This window comes from Giraffa tippelskirchi, chromosome 7, assembly GCF_054371585.1.
Source record: "Giraffa tippelskirchi isolate mGirTip1 chromosome 7, T2T-mGirTip1v1.2.pri, whole genome shotgun sequence".
NCBI lineage: Eukaryota > Metazoa > Chordata > Mammalia > Artiodactyla > Giraffidae > Giraffa > Giraffa tippelskirchi.
Genome location: NC_137281.1, coordinates 116502536 through 116526304, shown reverse-complemented (window position 1 = coordinate 116526304; position 23769 = coordinate 116502536). Strand labels below are relative to the sequence as shown.

Genomic DNA, 23769 nt, shown 5'->3' with positions numbered 1-23769 from the left:
ATGCACGTCCTCCAGTCATTTGCCCAGCCAGTTCCCCCATTTTCATTTCCTTTGTGTGTGTGTTAGTTGTTCAGTCATGTCCAACTCTTTGCGACCCCATGGACTGTAGTCCACTAGGCTCCTCTGTTCTTGGAATTCTCCAGGCAAGGATATTGGAGTGGGTAGCCATTCCCTTCTTCAGGGGATCGAACCCAGTTCTCCTGCATTACAGGCAGATTCTTTACCATTTGAGCCACTAGGGAAGCCTCTTCATTTTCTTTAGGTCTTCAGATGTAACCCATGAGAAGAGGTGTCTCTGTCTTACTCCCCTTCCCTGCTTTCTTCCTTCTTCTCAACACTTATTACTACCTAACCTAGTATATATCACTGGGCGTTCATCTTATTTATTGTTCCTCTCCCTCTTCTCCCACAATAGAAAGTAAGCTCCACAAGTCATGGGCCAATTTTTCATCTCTTTCATTTACTACTAAATACTGAATAACACATAGCAGGTACTCAATAAATATTTGTTGAATTAATGAAATAATAGGTAGCAAAGGGGAAACTAAGCATTTCTGAGTCCTTTACATGAACACATGAATTCTCACAAAAACCCAGTGAAGAGAGTGTCATTATCATTTCTACTTTATAGCTAAGGAAACTGAGGTAGAGGTGAAATCACTTACCCAAGGTCACACAGCTTGGAAGTGAGGAAGCAGATCTAGAGCCTGCATTCTCCTGCCTACACTCTACTACTCTTACATAACAATGGTTCTTCTATCATAGGGCTAAGTCGGGACTGAATGAGCCACTGGAGGAAAGGTTTTTAGAACAGGCAGTGGTAAACATTTCACAAATATTAGCTCTGTCTGCTGTGTACCCTAGGAGACCCACACAGAGTAGAATGGCAACCCACTTCAGTATCTTGCCTGAAGCCTGACAAGCACAGGCTGAGGAAATGGGGCGATACTGATGTGGAAACTGAAAAAGCAGTGTCAGAAGTCTGTACGTTATCCAGAAAACAAAATGAAATTTAATTAAACAAAAAAGTTGCAAAATAAGGAAAGGTTTAAAAGAGAAAACTTTGAGATCATAACTGAACTGGAACTGGCAATTTTAACCACTGGCTTGCTATGCTATAGACACATTTTCTTTCATGGGGCAATACCTCATATACCAAATAAACCCAAAGCAACAACAACAGCAAACACCAGCCTGAGTTTCACTTTAGTTATGCATGTCAGAGGTTGTTAAACATAATGAGATAACTAGAGAGGTCATGGTTCACTCTAAAACGGAATAAACTCAAATGTGGAATTCAGCATCCAGATCAGTGATAATTTTTTCCTTTAGTAAAAGTCTGAATTTATAAATAAACATTTACACAAGTGGCATTATAGAAATAAAAGAGACGTAGGACTAAATGGATGAAGAAAAAGATTTGAGAATCATTTATATTAAAATGCTTTGAAAACTAAAGGAGGACCATTTCTTGAGGATGGATGAGAAAACATTTGTAAAGGGGGAACAGTGTAATTAAGTATATTTTAAATAATCCCCCTTTCACACTGTAGAGTACAAAAATGGGCTGTGGAGAGGCCCTGAAGAGCAAGATGAAGAGTCAGAGGAGGAGAATCAGTTCTATCGGGACTATTTTAACGGACAGAATTTCCCACCACTATAAGAATATATGGGCTTCCCCTGTGGTTCAGATGGTAAAGAATCGGCCTGTAATTCAGGAGACCCGGGTTTGATCCCTGGGTCGGGAAGATCCTCTGGAGAAGGAAATGGCAACCCACTCCAGTATTTTTGCCTGGAGAATTTCAGGGACAGAGGAGCCTGGTGGGCTACATACAGTCCATAGGATCACAAAGAGTTGGACATGATTGAACGATTAACATTTTCACTTTCATAAGAGTACATGGAGGCTCGCCCTCAAATGCACAGCAATTCAACTTCCAACTGGAGATAACAAACTGAACAAGTAATACTTTCCTCCTTAAGCAGAATAAACACAAATTTTTCTAAAAATAAGCTATCTGACTTTATAAGAATTTTTTAATTGACAGTACTAAATTTTATAAACTTTCAGTTTCAGAAATTCAATTCCTCTGACCTCCAGTCTTTACAGACACTCAATGTAATGGTCATTACATTTATTCCTGCCTAGAGAATCTCACATTTTGTTTCACTCAGTAAAGAAAACAAAAAACTCTGAAATGCATTTACAATTTAAATTAGGGACTTGAAGAAATATAATGACAATTTTGTTATTAAATTTGCATTATGTGTCTGAATTTGTTCAAACAAATATTTATAGCTCATGGAATTTAAAATTTTTACTAATTCAGGTGACCAATTAAAAAACTGTATGAATTATAAACAAAAGTGCTCTTTATCCTTATCATATCATGTTACTGTCAAAAATTGAGAGTAAGATCTGAAATGGTAAATTAGCCTGCTAGTTATCACATCTTTTTTTTTAAACCAAAACCAGGATATTTTCTCTTAAAACACATATTTCTTTAAAGTTATAAAAACATATTAATGTTCATGCTTAGATAACTTAGAATCACATTTTCTTACCATCCTCTAAAGTGTTCTGTATCACATGGTCGGACATCTGACTGGCCCCCATTGGCATATATGCCACAATGTAGAAAGTATAATTGCTGGCAGGTTCCAAGTCATCAATAATATAATGAGTGGTGTCATTTCCGATGACTACTTGATACTCCTCATTATTTAAACCTAGATTAAAGAATTGGTGTCTAAAAATTATGAATATTCAATATTAAATTAACAAGGTCATTACCATTTAACAAGACTATGAAACACTGATCCTTGGATCTCTCTGTTATTTTTGTGACCCTTTGAAAAATGTGAATAAGAAGGTTTTTATTTTCTAAAAGTAACCATGTTTTGCTACAAGTTACTAGCTTGAATTTTTCCTGAAGAAATCAAACTGAAAACAATTAATCTTCTCTAAACTTCATTTAACATCTAGTCAAAACCCATAGCAGAGACAATGTACAGCAGTAACACAACAGAGTTTAATACTACAGAACACTGTAGTTCATAACAGTGTAAATCTTACTTGCTTAAACTCATGGTTTCTTTTTTCTTTTAAACATAAATGGAGAGACAGTAGGGAATGTAATGGCTCGACTCTTTATAAAAATAAACCAAACCAAAAGTTGTCCTGCAAAAGGTCTCATTTTGCCTCTAGAGAGTCTATTAAATTTGACTGACACAAGTTGTTCTTTTATTTATACTAAAAGCAAAAGAACTAGGAGGCACAGAATGTGCTTCAAAACGTTTTGTTCCACTATGAGGTACCCACCCCCCCAAGCCCAAAGAGGAAAAATACTCTCAACAATTCTTAATAAAATATGCATGGCAAGATATAGAAGAGGATTTGTCTTTGTGGGATTTAATTCCTACAGAGCAAACCTGTAAAGTGGAACAAGAGCACTGGCAGCTACTGTGCTTTGTGAACAATTCACAGTAAATGCACGTCAACTTAATCAAAACTCTCTAAGGATGGAGCCCCTTCTCTCCACACTGGATTTATAAACAAAAGAGAAGGCAAATTCCACTATTAAGTTTTCCCACATTTCTGAATTAACTTGATAGCATTTTAATTAGACAAGATTACAGGCATTTCACAACAGACTAGCTAATGGCTTGTTAATTAGGAACTGCATAGTACGATTTCTGACCTACCAAACAAGGTCCTTGAGTTCAAATTAAAAAGCCTTGTTCTGCCTCTGAATAGACCACTGAGCTGCATGTGGAGGCTCTAATGAAACAGCCATAATAGCGAACAAGAGTGGTCTCCACCAAAGCCAGCATTCCTTTTACCTTCTTAAATCACTAAAAAGGGTATTAACATACTCCAACATGCTTAGTTATCAGATTTTCATTCTTCTTGCTACTATGACCTCTGATTTAAATTCAAAATACTACCTCAAAATACAAAAAACAAACAACAACAAACCACCTGTTTCTACAGACAATTTTATTAGAGCACTATTCTTGGAAATGTGTTTGGAATGTCTACTGCATAAAAAGCAGACTGTTTGTGTAAACAACTAAACTCTGTAAACCTCTGCTATGGTTTCCACGAGAAATCAATAGTGAAATCTCTACGATTTATAACTAGCTTTTCCATTTCCTCTACATTTTTTGCTAAAAGAAAATATGAGGATAAAAAAGATTCCAGATATGGAACTGAATAAAAATTTTAAGACCGATTTGATTTCTACTTTTATATAATAAATGAGATATCAATAAAGAGTGTCCTGCTCAATTTTTAGAGAGTTTTATGAGATTTCAGAAAACATTCAAAATATACAAAATTACATTACGGGGAATTTGAAAATGTTTACTTTTCCCCTTGAAAATAACATGCTACAGTGACTAGAGTTCACCTTATTTTATTAAGTAGTTACACCATTGTTCCTAGGTGATTGCATACTTAAATTGGTATACTAAGTCTTAAGGAATTGATATCTTGGCTGAAATGAAATTTGTAAAGTACACCACTTTAACTTTTGAGCAGGCAAAGATGGTACTTATTTCTAAACAGGAAAATCTTAAACTACACTTAAACACATAAAGAATCCATTCCAATATTCTTGCCTGAAGAATCCCATGACCAGAGGAGCCTGGCAGGCTGTACAGTCCAGAGGGTTGCAAAGAGTCAGATGAGACTGAAGTGACTGAGCAGGCATACATACACATAAAGTATACAACAATACAAAATTTAGCAAAAAAAAATGCTACACAGATCATATAGTAATTATTTTTATTAAAAGAGGTAAATGCCACTGAACTTCAAAAATATTTTGTGGAATATGTAAAACATCATTTATATTGAAAACAAAGCCATGACAGTTAAGTAGCACTTAAAAATAAATACTTCTCAAATTGCTTACCTTCTGCTTTCATGTAGTGTACAGAATAAGCGATGACTTTGTCTGAATTGTAAAGTGGCCTCTCCCAAGCTAAAAGGATGGCTGAACTCGACATGGTTTCAGCATGCACATTATAGGGAGCACTGGGTCTGTCTTCTGACATTACTACAGTCAGTCTAGCTCTAGATAAAATTGATCCTTGGCTGTTCTCAGCCATGCACTGATAAATAGCATCATCTTCAGGAATAATCTGGTTAATTACCAATTTACTGAAGGAAGAAAAAAATTATTTCAATGAAACATCTAAGGATGACATAAAAATAAAGTTATGCTAAGTGCACTCTAAATTTTAAATAACAAGTTACTAAGAACAACCTGTGTAACCAGCCCTACTAAGGAAAAGCCTATATGAATTGTTTAAAATTACTCTTATTTTTTGAGTCTATATAAATAAGTATGTGTGATATCCAAATCCTTTTGGCTCGAGGCAACACCTTGATCTCTTTTTTTAAATTTGGCTTTTATTAAGGAAGTATATTAAGTATATTAACATTAACCATTAATAGCATCTAATTTCTATAATGTTGCAATGTTACATAAACTTCAGGTCAATAAAAATGTTCAGAAGTTTTGTTCAACATATGAGAATGGTACAAGAAGATTCATATTTACACTAATAAAAATGAATTCTTAAAATCATTAAGTTTGAACTGTAGAGGAATTCTTAGAGACTTAATTATTTCCTTCTAAATTCCCCACTTTATGGAGCAAGGAACTGAGACTCCAAAAGGTTAACATGCTGCTAATAACTTAGCTGGTAGCTTACCAGGACCAGAAGCCAGGTCTGGAGAACCGTTCCAAATTTTATTATAGTCTACCACTTCCATGATCCACATATAAAATACAAAAGGATTCTGGCATGCTGATATTATAGTCTTAAGTTAATTTCTTATTGTTACTTCAGTTTAAAATAACAATTTAGGTATTTGATGTTATAATTATAACCATTTCACATAAGAATTACTAAATCATTATGTTTTATCTAAAATAGCAGCAAAGTGACTTAGCCCACCTGTTGTACATTTTAATTCTACCATTTGAATGTATCTTCCTCCCGTTTTTCAACCATGACATTTTGGGTGAGGGTATTCCTTCTGCCTGACATACAAATCGAGCAGTACCAGCTCGAGGCCTCGTTAAACTTTCTGGCCACTCGACAAATGAAGGAGGAGCTATTTTTAAAGAAAAAAGAAAATATTTTTGTGGTACCAACACAAATCAGACAGTCAAGGAAGAGAACAGCAAAGGATACAAGTCCCATCCCTGAAAATATCTGACATTCTAAGTTCCTGCCTGTACTCTGCATCTATTAAAATCTCTCTCTCTGGATGCCTTTCCTCTGCATTGCTCCGTTAGATGTCCACTTCCCACAGGCTTTCCCCATTGACACCAAACATACAAACACACTAAAAATATGTGTGCCATGATCCTAACTTAACTAAGTCCAACATACAGCCCCTTGTGAGTGCACATAGGCAATAGATTAAAAATGTAGACTGGTCAATGTGTATATGAATTTGTAGGTGGGTGAGGAGATAAAAGGGAAGCTTAATTAAGAAGGACCATGATGTTATAAAAGCAAACATGATGAACACTTCAGAGTGATTCTAGTCATATTTTAACACAAGGCTTTAATTTTCTCCTAAAATTCATCACTGGATTAAAATATTTCATATCAACTTTCACATAAATGCTACAGAATTAAAGAAAAGTGGAAGTAAGCTATGAGGTAAAACAGCAAGTGTTAAAATGTAGGATTCTCCTAATTGCAGAAAGAAAGGAAACATACCCAATACAGTTAAAGCTGCCATGGCAACTGTAAAGTTGCGTGTGCCTGGGGTAGTGGCCCGACAAACATACACTCCAGCATGTTGCAGCCTGATGTCAGATATCATGAGGTTGCCGTTTCCAAGTACCCGAGTATTAAAGACATCAATGGACTTGTGATCTATTTCAAAGAGAATACTTGAGTTAAAACATTGTAATATATGATCTAAAATTTGACAGAAGATCACTATCCAAACAATCATTATCACAAAAGGTCTAAAATTTTCTATACTAAAACCTTTCGTCTACACTCTGTAATGCCAGAAAGTTAAAAGCCATGTAACTGCCAAACGTGTGTTGTATATAAACATGTTATCAATTTCACTAGTATGAACAAAGTTGAAGGAAAAGATTTTTTTTTTCCTCAGAAGACTTACCAAGACGGCTCCAAGAAATGATTGGTTTGGGATTTCCCGTGGCCACACATTCTAAAACAACAGTCTGATGAAGGGATGTTGTTATGTTTTGTGGACCTGCTACAATGGTTGGTGTGTGGAAGGACTTAGACTCCTTACCTTTAAGAGGGAAAAGGCAGGAGATAAGAAAATATTATAAATAAGATATAATCAATGAATTAAAATATCTATTCTGAAGTCACTCACTTTTTCCTTTTCTAAAACAACTTAATTGAGATATAACTCACCCATTTGAAGTATAATTCAACTGTTTTTAGTACTTTTGGAGTTGTACAACTATTACCATAACCAATTTTAAAGCATTTTCATTACCCCCAGAACAAATTCCATTCTATCAGCAATCACTCCCAAAGCTCCCCATAGCCTGACAATCACTGATTTACTTTCTGTCTCTGGGTTTGCCTATTCCAGATACTTAATAAAAAAGGAATCACATCTTACATGGTCTTTCGGAACTGGCTTCTTTTCATTTAAACATTAGTTTAAGGTTCATTTAAGTTGTACCATGTACCACTACTTCATTTCTGTTTATTGAATAATAATAATAATAGAATAAATACTTAATTAAATGGATAAGATACATCTTATTTATTCATTCATTGGTAGATGGACACTTAGGTTGTTTTTGTATTATCCACTTTTAATTGAGGTTCAAACACTGACTTAATACTTTCACTAATCTTGTTAGGAATTTATGTGACAGTGGGGAGAATGAAGAAGTGAGAGAGTGCTTTTGTCTTTATGCTTCACACCAAGAAGCTAATAGACACCACCTAAAATTAAAACATGGCATTAAAAATTTAATTTCAGTTTCGATGTTTTAAAAAAAAATTTTAATCTTAAAGGATCTTTTAGGAAGTAATATCTCTTGTGAAGAGTAAACATTCATGTGAAGTTCAACATTGTCTTTACGACAGGATTTTCCCCCACAACATTCAAGTAAATTTAATTATTTAAAAATAAAAAACTAGCATCTATCTATAATTCCATTTTAATAAAACACATTTCTTCATATTCATCTCTCCAGCTAGTTTCCCTTCTAACTATATTCATGTATGGCAAAATACATGAAATTATATATACTTAATGTTAACAATGATCACCTCTGGCTATGGACTAGGGACATTTTAAAACATATCTTTGTACTTTTCACATTGTTTAATGTAAAAAATGTATTTTACTTTTATAGGCATTACTTTTTATAATAAAGCATGCATCATTTCTACAAATGATAATTTTTCCTAAAACAACAGACCGAAAAACCCAAACCCAAATACATTTTTATTGACAATGGAAAATTTTGGTAGAGCTAGATGATTATTATTCTTTTTTGAGCCTTTTTGCATTTTATATTTTAAAAACAAAAGTATTTATAAAACAAAAATTCAGCCTTTCTTAAAGATGTTGATATTAACATATAAAACAAGGTGGAGGAAGAAGGTTGCTTAAATATATAAAAACGATCATTTTCCAACTAGATTACAATAAAATTTAAATGAAATTAAAGTACTACTTTAGAGCATACTGTTTAGCCAGAGAAGGAAAGTTAATACCTGGGCCAAATTAAAAATTGAAAAATAAACGTCTATGTGGTACCTGGAATCACTGTGAGAGAGGCCTCCATACTTTTACGTCTGTGGGCTATAGTAGCAGCAACACAACGGTAATTTCCAGCATCCCTTTGGTCAACATCATATATCTGCAGTACTCCTGTTGGCAGGGCAGTTATCCTGTCACTAGAAGAAACATGATTAAACTCTTTGTAGTAGATTTTATATTCTATTTTACCATTTATTCTATGGTAAGAATTAATATACTCAATCTTTTAAAACATATGAAAAGATGCTCAACATCACTCATTATCAGAGAAATGCAAATCAAAACCACAATGAGGTACCATTTCACGCCCGTCAGAATGGCTGCTATCAAAAAGTCTACAAGCAACAAATGCTCAAGAGGGTGTGGAGAAAAGGGACTGCTATTACACTGTTGGTGGGAATGCAAACTAGTACAGCCACTATGGAGAACAGTGTGGAGATTCCTCAAAAAACTGGAAATAGAACTGCCATATGATCCAGCAATCCCACTGCTGGGCATACACACCGAGGAAACCAGAATTGAAAGAGACACGTGTACCCCCACAGTACATCACAGCACTGTTTTTAATAGCCAGGATATGGAAGCAACCTACATGTCCATCTGCAGACAAATGTATAAGGAAGCTGTGGTACATACACACAATGGAATATTACCCAGCCATTAAAAAGAATACATTCAAATCAGTTCTAATGAGGTGGATGAAACTGGAGCCTATTATACAGAGTGAAGTAAGCCAGAAAGAAAAACACCAACACAGTATACTAACACATATATATAGAATTTAGTAAATCGGTAAAGATAACCCTGTATGCAAGACAGCAAAAGAGACACAGATGTATAGAACAGTATTTTGGACTCTATGGGAGAGGGCGAGGGTGGGATGATATGGGAGAATGCCACTGAAGCATGTAAATTATCATAAGTGAAACAAATCGCCAGTGCAGGTTCAATGCATGATACAGGGTGCTCGGGGCTGGTGCACCGGGATGACCCAGAGGGATGGGATGGGGAGGGAGGTGGGAGGGGGGTCCTGGAAGGGGAACACATGTACACCCATGGCGGATTCATGTCAATGTATGGCAAAACCAATACAATATTGTAAAGTTAAAAAACAGATAAATAAATAAATTAAAAAAACATATATTTAAGAACCATAAAAAAATAAAAATAAAAAAGCCATTGGAAAAAAAATTAAAATGCCAGATGCAATACTTTCAAGATTAAAAATATCAGCTTGATTCAGCTGTTTTCATTTGGGATATAACTCTCTAAAACGTAAGTAATTATGCTGTATGTGACTTGTGAAATCTATTGGTGTAATTTTACACAGAATCTCACTTGACATGATAACTTACATTTAGAGCTTAGTATGATTAGTACTTTTAGTACTTAGTACATTTAAAACTTACAATCTAGAGCTTAGTATGATTTTTTCCAAATTCCTGACTTTTTGCCTATTAGTATCTAGGTATTCATCAAGATTTATCTGAATATAAATTTTTTTTAAAGCTCTTCCTTGAATAACTTTGTCCATCTTAGTGCTCTTTACCATTTCAGCAAGCAATTTGAGTCTGCTAAGGAATATTGCTACTCATTAGGACAGGAACCAAACTTTTGAAGTTGCTGCCAAGTTCCTGACCCCTAAACTCTGACCACCTCAGAGCACTAGGTACATGCATGCATGCATGTACGTGACTCTGTGTGTGTGTGTGTGTGTGTGTGTGTACGTGACTGTGTGTGTGTGTGTGTGTGTGTGTGTGTGTGTGTGTAGTGTAGAGGGGGCTGCTAAGCAGTAGGCAAAGATGGAAGTGAGCAACCATTATTGCATATATGGGAAACCCTTAAACCCTTAAAATAGCACTGCAATTCTCAGTAGTCAATGTATAATTTAGTTTCCCAAATTCTTGGGCTGCAACCCAGGTGCCCAGGGGGTCCCATAGTTGGAAAAGATGTTTGAGGAAAAGAACAAAGCACTAGAGAATCTGAATTCTGATCTGAACCAAGATGCCAGGAACTATGCCCCATGTACCAGAGACTGATGATCTAATTCTTCGCCTAAGTTTGAAATGTCTTTAAGAAATTAGTTATGGCTACCATAAACAAAAATGAGTTTCACCGTGATCTTTCTCCATATACAGTTTTATGATGAAATCTTTGGTCCTTCTGTATCATCTTCAAAGACAAGAGCTGCATTTACCTGTCCATAGTCACAGATAGAGTTGTCCGATTTAATTCCCATGTTATGGCTGCAGGAGGGTTTGATGAAATCTTGCATGCAAATCTAGCAACTCCACCTTCTTGGACCTCAATAGAAATTGGCTGAACTTCAAATGCAGAAATAGCTATAAGATAAAGTTTTTCACATTCAGAATAAGTATATGCACTATTATATAATACTTGGAAATAAAATTATGCTAGATATTACTTATCAAGCTTGAACTTCTGCTCTGACATAAGGTCAACTCAACAAGCACAAAGAGATATTAAAAGATAATTTTAGAAAAACCACTGGGCAGTTACCCTGCTAAAGGAGTTTAGTCTTTCCCAAAATGAAATTCTCAAGAAACTTAGATTTCAGAAAAAAATGAACATAACTGAAACAAAAAACAGCAATTATTAATGGTAGATAATGATAAACTAAGCTGTGCAGTACAAATCTCAAAATACTAGTGTATTTCAGAAGACAAGCAAATCAATAAAGACAGACTAGTCAGGTAAAAACTTTCACAAGGATTGTTTTTTTAATTAATTATTATTATTATCATTTTTGGCTGTATTGGGTCTTTGTTGCTTTTGTGCAGGCTTTTCTCTAGTTGTGGCGAGTGGAGACTACTTTTTGCTGCAGTGCATAGGCTTCTCATTGCGATGGCTTCTCTAGTTGCAGAGTACAGGCTCTAGGGTGTGTGGGCTTCAGTAATTAATTGCAGCAAACGGGCTCAGTAGTTGCAGCTTTTGGGCTCTAGAGCACAGGCTCAACAGCTGTGATGCATAGGCTTAGTTGCTCTGTTGCATGTGGGATATTCCCTGACCAGGGATCAACCTTGGGTCTCCCACATGGCAGAAGGATTATTATCCACTGTTCCATCACAGAAGTCCCAACAGCGGCTGGTTTTAAATTGAGTTTTGAAGAATCTATTGGGTTTAGATGGAAGGAGAAAAATAAGACATTTCAGATGAAAGGAGTAACATGAAGGCAAGCACAGAAGTAAGAAATGTGCAGCCTGTGTTCACAGGATTGTGAGGCAACAGCCAGATTAACTATTGTAGAATAAATCAGATTAAAGGTTCATGGCAGAGTGGAAGGAGAACAGAGATAAACAGGTTTGTACCATGGTACAAAATAAGGCATCACTGAAAAGCTTCAAGCAAAGGAGTATCATGGTAACAGTAGTGTGTGGGAAAATTAATCAGGTACTGTTAGGATGGATTGAAGAAAAAGAGCCTTAAGTCAAAAGACCAACAGGCTGTTTAAACAAAAATGACAGAACTGGGTGGCGGCACTGAGAAGAGAGAGATTCTGCAGATATTGTAATGAAAACAGACTTGGCTTTTATTGGACACAGATATGTCACTCCATGTTTGGAATAAAATGAAGTTGGTATTGATGGAGCAGAATGAGAGAGGAAAAAGTGAAGACAAATGATATGTCTGAAGAATAAACGCACACAGATTCAAGACACTATTTTTAGACTTAAGTTTTGAAATGTTGATATTTTCTAGAGATAATTCTTCTTTACTCGTCTAGACAAGCCTCCAAGTTTTACATTTTGATGGAGCCCAGACTCCAGGTAATAGTGTAGCTTGCCTTTCCTCTACTAAGTCTTCCAGGATATAAAGAAAGGGCCACAATAATAGTCTCACTCTCCATCCTCAAACCCCAGTTCAAAAAATAAATATGCATATATACAATTTAGCAATAAATGGATCATGGGCCTTTAGAGGTATAGAACAAAGCCAGTGAGTAATAATGAAAATACTCTTAGGAATATCTTCTTCCAAAAAGGATGGAGTGGGGGTAAATTAATATTTTGTGTATGTAACAAAAAATTCTTACTACTTCAAAACAGTGGTTTTCAAACTGCTATTGTCAGTAGACTCAGAAGGTTAAAAGCATTTTTATGATAATCATCCTTTGCCTTTTTCACCTTCATTTCTCTTGAGTACATAGTGCTTCCAGAAGCTACATGATGGGTGATATAAAGCTACAAAGCTAATTCACTGCGAGAATCCAACTGTCTTCTACTAAGCTAATTAAAAAGATTTGGACAAATGTAAAACAGTGTCACTCATCTTACTACAATTTTTTGGAAAACACTTATTTTTCATTAAATGTGCTATTTTAATATGTAATTGATCAGTGCTTTCATTTCAAAATTAATATTTTTAAAATTTCAGTTTTAATTTCTAATAATAAAATATTGTTAAATATAACCTACCTAAACAAAAGCTCTTTGGAGTCCTCAAGATTTAGGCATATAAAGAGTGAGACTAAAATGTTTAAGGATCACTATTCAAGAACACTGGACTCTCTCTGTGATTCAGGTCCTCATCACCAACTGCCTGGAAGTCTTGAAGGAGTGTCTTTAGGTGAGATCTGTCCTGATATCAGAGTTACCTTTCAGAGTGATGGTCTTAAAAGACAAATTTGATCTGTGTTACTGATGAATTATTTAGTCCCTAAAAAATTCTATCACTTTGTATTCAACCCCTTGAAATTATGTCTCACAGACACTGAACTATTTATAATTCTCTGAATATACCGTATTTCACACCTCTGAACAATATATAAGCTTTCCTTCTCTTTCAAATATTGTAGATCCTTTTGTCTACCTGACGAAATCCTATTATCACTTAAAACCTAGTTCTCTTGTCTCACCCTTTGGGAAGCTGTTCCTGACTTTTTTCTTCTATAAAACTCCTATAGAATGAAGACCTTTATTGCTACTTTTATCCCACAGTATTATAGTCACATATTTACAAGACTGTCTCCCATTCCACATTGTGAGCTCAATAAGGACAAGTAGTGGGTCATAACTTTGCAGGATCCCTTGAGTCGGTGAATGGTACAGACTTGGCACTAAAACAATACCTGTTCAATTAAACTGAAATTTTTTAAATGTTCTCTAATTCTACCCCAAGATGGATGGGTCATGGTGGAGAGTTCTGACAAAACGTGGTCCACTGGAGAAGGGAATGGCAAACCAGTTCAGCATTCTTGCCTTGAGAACCCTATGAACAATATAAAAAGGCAAAAATATATGACACTGAAAGATGAACTCCCCTGCTCAGTAAGTGCCCAGTAGGCTACTGGAGAAGAGTGGAGAAATAACTCCAGAAAGAATGAAGAGATGGAGCCAAGGCAAAAACAACACCCAGTTGTGGATGTGATGGGTGATGGAAATAAAGTCCGATGCTGTAAAGAACAGTATTGTGTAGGAACCTGGAATGTTAGGTCCATGAATCAAGGCAAATTGGAAATGGTCAAACAAGAGATGGCAAGAGTGAACATCAGCATTCTAGCAATCAGTGAACTAAAATAGACTGGAATGGTTGAATTTAGCTCAGATGACCATTATATCTACTACTGTGGGCAAGAATCCCTTAGAAAAAATGGGAGTAGCCATTATAGTCAACAAAAGAGTCTGAAATGCAGTACTTGGGTGCAATCTCAAAAATGACACAATGATCTCGGTTCACTTCCAAGGCAAAACATTCAAAACCACAGTAATCCAAGTCTATACCGAACCACTAATGCTGAAGAAGCTGAAGTTGAATGGTTCTATGATGACCTACAAGATCTTCTGGAACTAACACCAAAAAAAGATGTCCTTTCCATCATAGAGGACTGGAATGCAAAAGTAGGAAGTCAAGAGATACCTAGAGTAACAGGCCTTCAGTTTGGCCTTAAGAGTACAAAATGAAGCAGTGCAAAAGCTAACAGTTTTGCCATGAGAACACACTGGTCATAGCAAACATCCTCTTCCAACAACACAAGAGATGACTCTACACATGGTCAATACCAATATCAGATTGATTATATTCTTTGCAGCTAAAGATGGAGAAGCTCTATACCATTAGCAAAAACAAGACTGGGAGCTGACTGTGGCTCAGATCATGAACTCCTTATTGCAAAATTTAGATTAAATTGAAGAAAGTAGGGAAAACCACTAGATCATCCAACTATGACCTAATCAAATCCCTTATGATTATACAGTGGAAGTGACAAATAGATTCAAGGGATTAAATCTGATGGACAGAGTGCCTGAAGAACTATAGACAGAGGTTTGTGACATTGTACAGGAGGCATTGTTCAAGACCATCCCCAAGAAAAACAAAGGCAAAATGGTTGCGTGAGGAAGCCTTACAAGTAGCTGAGAAAGAAGAGAGGTTAAAGGCAAAGGAGAAAATGAAAGATATACCCATGTGAATGCAGAGTTCCAAAGAATAGTAAGGAGAGATAAGAAAGCCTTCATCAGTGATCAATGCAAAAAAAAAAAATAAAAGAGGGAAACAACAGAATGGAAACGACTAAAGATCTCTTCAAGAATCTAGAGAAATCAAGGGAACATTCCATGCAAAGATGTGCACAATAAATGACAGAAACAGTATGGACCTAACAGAAGCAGAAGATATTAACAAAAGGTGGCAAGAATACACAGAAGAACTATACAAAAAAGATCTTAAGACCCAGATAACCACAATGGTGTCATTACTCACCTAGAGCCACATATCCTGGAATGTGAAGTCAAGCGGGCCTTAGGAAGCATCACTAAGAACAAAGCTAGTAAAGGTGATGGAATTCCAGTTGAGCTATTTCAAATCCTGAAAGATGATGCTGTGCAAGTGTTGCATTCAACATGCCAGCAAATCTGGAAAATTCAGCAGTGGCCATAGGACTAGAAAAGGTCAGTTTTAATTCCAATCCCAGAGAAAGGCAATGCCAAAGAATGTTCAAACAGCACAACTGCACTCATCTCACATGCTAGCAAAGTAATGCTCAAAATTCTCCAAGCCAGGCTTCAACAGTACGTGAACCATGAACTTCCAGATGTTCAAGCTGGATTTAGAAAAGGCAGAGGAACCAGAGATCATATTGCTAACATCTGTTGGGTCATCAAAAAAGCAAGAGAGTTCCAGAAGAACATCTACTTCTGCTTTATTGACTATGTCAAAGCCTTTGACTGTGTGGATCACAACAAACTGTGGAAAATTCTGAAAGAGATGGGAATACCAGACCACCTTACCTGACTCTTGAGAAATCGGTATGCAGGTCAAGAAGCAACAGTTAGAACCAGACATGGAACAACAGATTGGTTCCAAGTCAGGAAAGGAATATGTCAAGGCTGTATATTGTCACCCTGCTTATTTAACTTATATGCAGAGTACATCATGAGAAACACTGGGCTGGATGAAGCACAAGCTGGAATCAAGATTGCTGGGAGAAATATCAATAACCTCAGATATGCAGATGACACCACCCTTATGGCAGAAAGTAAAGAGCCTTTTGATGAAAGTGAAAGAGGAGAGTGCAATATTGGCTTAAAGTTCAACATTCAGAAAACTAAGATCATGGCATCTGGTCCCATCACTTCATGGCAAATGATGGGCAAACAATGGAAACAGTGAGACACTTTATTTTCTTTGGATCCAAAATCACTGCAGATGGTGACTGCAGCCATGAAATTAAAAGATGCCTGATCCTTGGAAGAAAAGCTGTGACCAACCTAGACAGCATATTAAATAGCAGAGACATTACTTTACCAACCAACCTAGACAGCATATTAAATAGCAGAGACATTACTTTACCAACAAAGGTCCATCTAGTCAAACCTATGGTTTTCCCAGTAGTCATGTATGGATGTGAGAGTTGGACTATAAAGAAAGCTGAGCTCTGAAGAATAGATGCGTTTGAACTGTGGTATTGGAGAAGACTCTTGAGAGTCCCTTGGACTGCAAGGAGATCCAACCAGTCTATCCTAAAGGAAATCAGTCCTGAATATTCATTGGAAGGACTGATGCTGAAGCTGAAGCTCCAATACTTTGTCCACCTGATGTGAAAAGCTGACTCATTAGAAAAGACCCTGATTTGGGGCAAGATTGAAGGCAGGAGGAGAAGAGGATGACAGAGGATGAGATGGTTGGATGGCATCACCAACTCAATGGACATGAGTTTGAGCAAGCTCCAGGAGTTCGTGCAGGACAGGGAAGCCTGGCGTGCTGCAGTCCATGGGGTCGCAAAGAGTCCAACACGACTGAGCAACTGAAGTGAACTAATTCTATTAGGTCTTAAAGCAAAATAAACAGTAATGTAGGGAGTTTCCCAGGTACAAATACCAAGGCATAATATTAGAATAGGGTAACGCTTCTTATTATTTTGTGTGCTCTAACTCTAAACAATCCCTGATACTTTACTGGTATCATATTTTGGAGACAAAAATTTATACTTCCTCTATTAAAGGATTTTTATAAAAATTAAAAAAATCAATATAGTAGGGCTATCTATATTATAAAACTTTTTATCGTGTTGTGAGTACTAAGAATAAAAATAGTCACTCTGTCGCTCTGAGTAATTTCCCTCCAACCACTTAGGTAACTGAGTATTTTTTATCTGAATCCCATCTAACCAATCAAACAATATGATGCCTCCAAACCACTACCTTTTTTTGAACAATTCCCTTTCTTTCCCAGATATATGAGTCTATGAAATCCCTAAGCTTTTTTAACTATAAAAACCAAAGTAACTTTGACTTTAGGTCAAATGGGCTAGAATTTTGGAGTTTCAGAAGTCTGAGAACTAAAAGATAAATGGATGTATCCTGTAACACAGCATAGGTATTTGTTTATTTTTGGCAGTGTCTGTGGGGAAGACAGGTTTACTGAACTCTAATTCACACTGCATGTGATTTACACCCATTTAAAGTGTAAAATTCAATTTATATTCACCTATTTAAAGTATACAATTCAATGGGTTTTAGTGTATTCACGAAGTCCATGACCATCCCCAAAATCAATTTTAGAATATTTTCCTCACTTCAAAATTTTATATCCTTCAGTTATAAATCCCTAATTTCCCCTCCCCTGCCCACCCCAGCCCTAGGCAATCTTTAAGGTGGTTTTTTTTTCCCCTCCTACCTCCAGCTTTATTGAGATACAATTGATGAATAGCATTGTATAAGTTTAAGGTATACAATACTGTGTAAGCTGGAGGTCTGATACATCTATATATTGGAAATGATTACCATAATAAGGTTAGTTAATACATCCATCAAGTAACAGTATTTCTTGATCTCACTCTGGTTTGCAGCAAGTTATGAAACAAGTACTGAATAAAGACTTTATTTTTTAATCCTCAAAAACACCTTTATACTTAACATGTCTAACTTCTTGGTCTCTTTTGAACCAACTTGCTGGCAAAATAGATTTTGCCTAGAGAAAACCAAGCCAGATATTCCCTGGGACTTTCATCAGTACCTCTCAGACTGAACAGGAAGAGGCAAATGTGACTAAATCATAAAAATAAGTTCCCTTTTTCTTTCTGCAACTCTTCCATCTGGGTGACATACAATCAGAGATATGGTTTTTCTAGTAGTCATGTACAGATGCAAGAGTTGGACCATAAAACAGTCTGAGTGCCAAAGAATTGATGATTTTGAACTGTGGTGTTAGAAAAGACTCTTGAGAGGCCCTGGACTGCAAGGAGATCAAACCAGTCCATCCTAAAGGAAATCAACCCTGAATATTCATTGGAAGTACCTGCTAAAGCTGAATGAAGCTCCAATACTTTGGCCACCTATTCAAAGAGCTGACTCATTAGAAAAGACCCTGATGCCGAGAAAGATTGAAGGCAGGAGGAGAAGGGGACGACAGAGGATGACATGGTTGGATGGCATCACCAACTCAATGGACATGAGCTTGAGCGAGCTCCAGGAGACGGTGAACAGGGAAGACTGGCATGCTGCAGTCCAGGAGGTCTCAAAGAGTTGGACACAACTGAGCGACTGAACAACATCATCATCTGCGTGACAATCCCATCCTCTGCCTTCACCTCTGGGAATCTGATATATTTGTGGTTTTTATTTTTCTCTCCTGTATATTTAAACTCTTCTCCCAACTTTTTCCTTCAGCTTATAAAAGTGATTAAGTTCCTTCCAAACTGAAAACACAAAGAGAACAAAACTCCAGGCCTCTCTTACACCATGAATCCCTCAAGCAGCTACCCACTCTCTCTCTTCCCCATGGCATCAAATTCTCTAAAAAACAGTCAGTTCTAGCTGTCTCCCCTTCTCCCTCTCTGATTCGAGGCCTCACATATTCAATCTGCCTTCTTCCCCTATTATTTTATTGAAACAGTGTCTATGACACTATGCACTCCTATTTCTCTGACTCCTCCTCCTACCCTTCTCCCTTCTAAGATTCTCTATTCTCTTCTCTCTCCACATTCTTCTTGGGTGATCACACCCAATTTCAGTTTTCAACTACATCCACCTGTTGCTGCAGAGTTCCCAAAACATATCTCCAGCTTAGTTCATCATGCTCAGTTCATCGTGGCTGCTACTGCCTACTGGACACCTTCACCTAGAATTTACAAAACATACTTCAAACTCACCATGTCCATAATGAAATCATCTTCTTTCCTCCCAGCCTATATCTCTGCCTCAGTCTGTTACACCACTGTGCAGCAATTCACCTGAGCTACCGACTCCTCCTGCACTCTCTTCAGTCACTGTTTCCCACTGACTTTAACCCCTAAACATCCATCCCTGTCCTAACATCTCTCAATGGAATCACCATGCTGCTGCTACTGCTAAGTCGCTTCAGTCGTGTCCGACTCTGTGCGACCCCATAGACGGCAGCCCACAAGGCTCCATCGTCCCTGGGATTCTCCAGGCAAGAATACTGGAGTGGGTTGCCATTTCCTTCTCCAGTGCATGAAAGGGAAAAGTGAAAGTGAAAGTGAAGTCGTGTCCAATTCTTAGCGACCCCACGGACTGTGGCCTACCAGGCTCCTCCATCCATGGGATTTTCCAGGCAAGAGTACTGGAGTGGGGTGCCATTGCCTTCTCCGGGAATCACTATAACAGTCTCTTATCTGGTCTCCCTGCTCTCATTTTCCCTCTTTCCCTTTCAAAAACATCCTCCAGACATTCATCAGTGTTTCATATGGGCTGCAACTGACTCACATGTGGCTTCCATCTATTAAACACTCCTATAAGACCATCCATTACCGCTAAAACCACCATGAACAACACAAACTCACTAAAAATAATTCAATTTTAAATACTGTCCAAAAGCACTGTCCTAGAAACTCTCTTTCTAAATCTTTAAACAGCTTAGCCTACTTACTAGAAAAACTGAATGTATGTGTATATCTTTGTTACTTTGAAAGGAACTGATCTTTTTCTTTATATCAACTATATATTTTTAATTCTTTTTGACTGGGGACATTCTCAAAAAGAGATCTGTCAGCTAGCTTTTAACCCCTCTCCCAAAGAATTAATTTGGCACCAGTTACTCCCAAACTATTTATGTGGTAAGCATGCAACAGTATTTAAATAGTCAATGTAAAATAGTTATATAAAAAAGTGAATATTTCTGCTATTAAAGATACACATTATTACTAAGACACAAAGAAGTTAATCTCTATGAATCACATGTTAACATCAAGCCCATTATATTTATAATCAAACCATTTATTTAATGTATAGTTAACCCATGCTGACAGGCTTTGAATCATGCAATTATTCATAAAATAATGGGCCACATTAACTGCATCCCTAATCCCTAAAAGGGTTTTAATCATACTTATTTTAGAACAATTTTAGACTAAAGTAATCTTTTCTAAATTCATTCATTCATTCATCAACAGTTGTTTATTCTGTGCCTAGAATGTTCAACATGTCAAGGATCCAATGATGAACAATACTAAGGCTCTACCCTCAAGGATCTTTGTCTAGCAATGGAGAGAGATTTAACTAAAATTACTATGCAGCTCACTTCAGTTCAGTCTCTCAGTCGCATCCAACTCTTTGCAACCCCATGGACTGCAGCATGCCAGGCTTCCCTGTCCATCACCAACTCCTGGAGCTTGCTCAAACTCCTGTGCATCAAGTCGGTGATGGCATCCAACCATCTCATTCTCTGTCACCCCCTTCTCCGCCTGCCTTCAATTCTTTCCCAGCATGAGGGTCTTTTCTAATGAGTCAGTTCTTTGCATCAGATGGCCAAAGTTTTGGAGCTTCAACTCCAGCATCAGTCCTTCCAATGAATATTCAGGACTGATTTCCTTTAAGATTGACTGGCTGGATCTCCTTGCAGTCCAAGGGACTCTCAAGAGTCTTCTCCAACACCACAATTCAAAAGCATCCATTTTTCGGCACTCAGCCTTCTTTATGGCCCAACTCTCACATCCATATATGACTACTGGAAAAACCATAGCTTTGACTAGACGGACTTTTGTCTATACACTATTCAAGTATATAGCAATTTCAAACTGTGATAAATATTATGAAAATAATGGAATATTATGAAAGCATAGGACAGAGGATATCTTGCTATGAATACACTGGTTTTGCTTCCAGAATGATAACTTAAAGCCAAACAAAGGATGCTAACAGCCATTATACAATAAAATAAATTTTAAAGCCCTAACAAAGGTAGAGATAGTCTAAGATTTAATTTTTTCTTTTTTTCTACTAAGCCAGACTATGTAGTTTTTACAAAAAAGTATATATAAAGTGTAGAGAAATAGAAATAATTTTCTCATTTTTAATGTGAATAGACAAATTATTTAAAGAGGATAAAATCCTCTACTTCAATGATGAAATACTAAGGGCTATATTACAAGAGGATCTCTATAAATTATGTACTTTGTACTTTTATTTTTTCCTACAAAATCATATAATTTTTAAAAAGAAATGACATTTAAAATAAACTTTGTATGTGTGACTCCAACAGTAAAAGAAACTGCCTGCACTGTGAGAGAGCTGGGTTCAACCCCTGGGTCAGGAAGATCCCTTGGATGAGGGAATGGCAACCCACTGCAGTATTCTTGCCTGGAGAACTCCATGGACAGAGGAGTCTTGTGGGCTACAGTCCATGGGGCCACAAAGAGTCAGACACGACTAACAGTTTTATGGTGAATGGCTTGAAACAGGAATTTGCATAAATTTTCTAGTACTGCTCCACTGCCTGATAAAATGGTTCATCCTGGAACTTCCATTGAAGTCCAGTGGTTAAAACTCTGAGCTTCTCCTGTAGGGAGGTAAACTTTCAATTCCTGGTCAGGAAACTAAGATTCTGCATGACATGCAGTGCGGCCAAAAAAAAGATCCCTCATTCTTAATTTTTATCTGCCGTTTTAGTACTTTGAGCTTATCATTCTTTGGGTAGCTATCACCTATACGGATGTTTGATTCCCTCCCTAGTCAGTGTCTTCAATGTGAAAAACAATGAGAAAAAGAACATCTGAATAAAAATTACTTTTCAATAAAAAGAGAAATTACATAAAAATTTGAATCAAAACTTAGAAACTTCAGAAAAGCATGCACAAATATCATATATCATGATAGCCAAACTTTGTTTCTCAGCAAATATTTTTCTATTTTAACTTTTTAACTGTGGTATTAAGCTGAGTAAATGAATAGATCCTTTAAAATGAGTGTTAGAATCCCCCCTCCCAACACACACGTTTACCAAACTGTTTTAGGCATCATCAAAACATCGTGCACTTATTTATATGGCAAAATATCTTGTGTTATGCAAATCTCTTTCTCCTTGAAGTGGACTTCATTTCTACCAGTTGGGCATGATTTTACAAGTCTACAGCCTCCTTGTGAAACCTGACCTCTTTCTTCCCTTCATAGTCAGTGCTAACATAAACCAAGAGCCCCACAAGAAGTCATTAAAACAGTGCTGTTAAGAGGCCAGAGCTCTATAAAACAGGCAAGAAACAAGGTCTCAAGAAACATGCACCATCCTCAAAAACAACCTTGCAAACACAATAAATGTAAGTGCCTATTTTATTTGTGATTTCCTCCTCTTCACCTGTCTACTTAAGCATTTGCTTCTATGATTTATAGTCAGAGAAAAAGGATCAGAAATGCTAAGAGGAAAAAAAATGCTAAGAGGAAAATGTTCTTCGAAGTTTTATTTGAAGAACAACAGAAAGCAACGTATTCATGTTTCCACCATGGAAATGTATGACTATAATATTAAACTAACATGCTATTTATGCTTCTTGAGTTGCAATGAATGAAATAACTTAATACATGTTACAAAGAATGGAAGTTCCAATGAATGAAATACTTAACACAGGTTGATTTTAAAACCAATTAAAAATTGTAAATTATTGCTGTCATTCAGTCATGTCCGACTCTTTGAGACCCCATGGACTGTAGCCACCAGGCTCTTCTATCTATCAGATTTCCCAGGCAAGAATATTGGAGTGGGTTGCCATTTTCTTCTCTAGGGTCTCTTCCTGACCCAGAGATTGAACCCTTGTCTCCTGCACTGCAAGCGAATTCTTTACTGCTGAACCACCAGGGAAGCCCCAAAATTATGAATACACAATCTGGAATGACAACTCATAAGTTCAGGAACTATTCCCTAGTGTAAGAAAATATAATTTTCTTGTGTAAATTACATTTAAAATATTCTGTCACTAAACAGGAAATACTTCAGTTGGTGAGAATCTGAACACAGGATTTACGCTGGTGGTTCTCATACTGCACAGCAGCCAGAGCATCTAGAGTCTCAACTGGTCAACGAATGTATCGGTTGTCAGTGCCCCACCTCTCCTTGGGGAGTCCTAAGTGCCAAGGCATGGTGGCCAGCAGTCATGTTCAAACACTTCTTGCTGTTTCCATGGTTCTAAGTCACCAATCAGTAACTTTGGAGAATTCTTTTTTTTTTTTAATTTATTTTTTATTGAAGGATAATTGCTTTACAGAATTCTGTTGTTTTCTATCAAA

The 23769-nt window shown here is 36.7% G+C and overlaps 1 protein-coding gene across 6 annotated transcripts in view; it reads right to left on the bottom strand.

Moving 5' to 3' along the window:
• The window catches only part of PRTG (protogenin), a 142614-nt gene that overhangs the window by 57414 nt on the left and 61431 nt on the right, over positions 1 to 23769 (bottom strand). For 5 of the 6 annotated variants that reach the window (XR_014059483.1, XM_081510236.1, XM_081510240.1 and 2 more), the window contains 7 exons: positions 10998 to 11142; positions 8798 to 8937; positions 7163 to 7300; positions 6748 to 6906; positions 5971 to 6130; positions 4920 to 5167; positions 2566 to 2730 (listed from right to left, as the gene is read on the bottom strand). Coding sequence is in view for 5 of the 6 variants with exons in the window: in XM_081510236.1 (XP_081366362.1) it covers positions 2566 to 2730; positions 4920 to 5167; positions 5971 to 6130; positions 6748 to 6906; positions 7163 to 7300; positions 8798 to 8937; positions 10998 to 11142 (1155 nt within the window). In the remaining variant the exon portion in view is untranslated. The remainder of the gene's footprint in view (positions 1 to 2565; positions 2731 to 4919; positions 5168 to 5970; positions 6131 to 6747; positions 6907 to 7162; positions 7301 to 8797; positions 8938 to 10997; positions 11143 to 23769) is intronic. The other variant, XM_081510237.1, reaches the window with a different exon arrangement.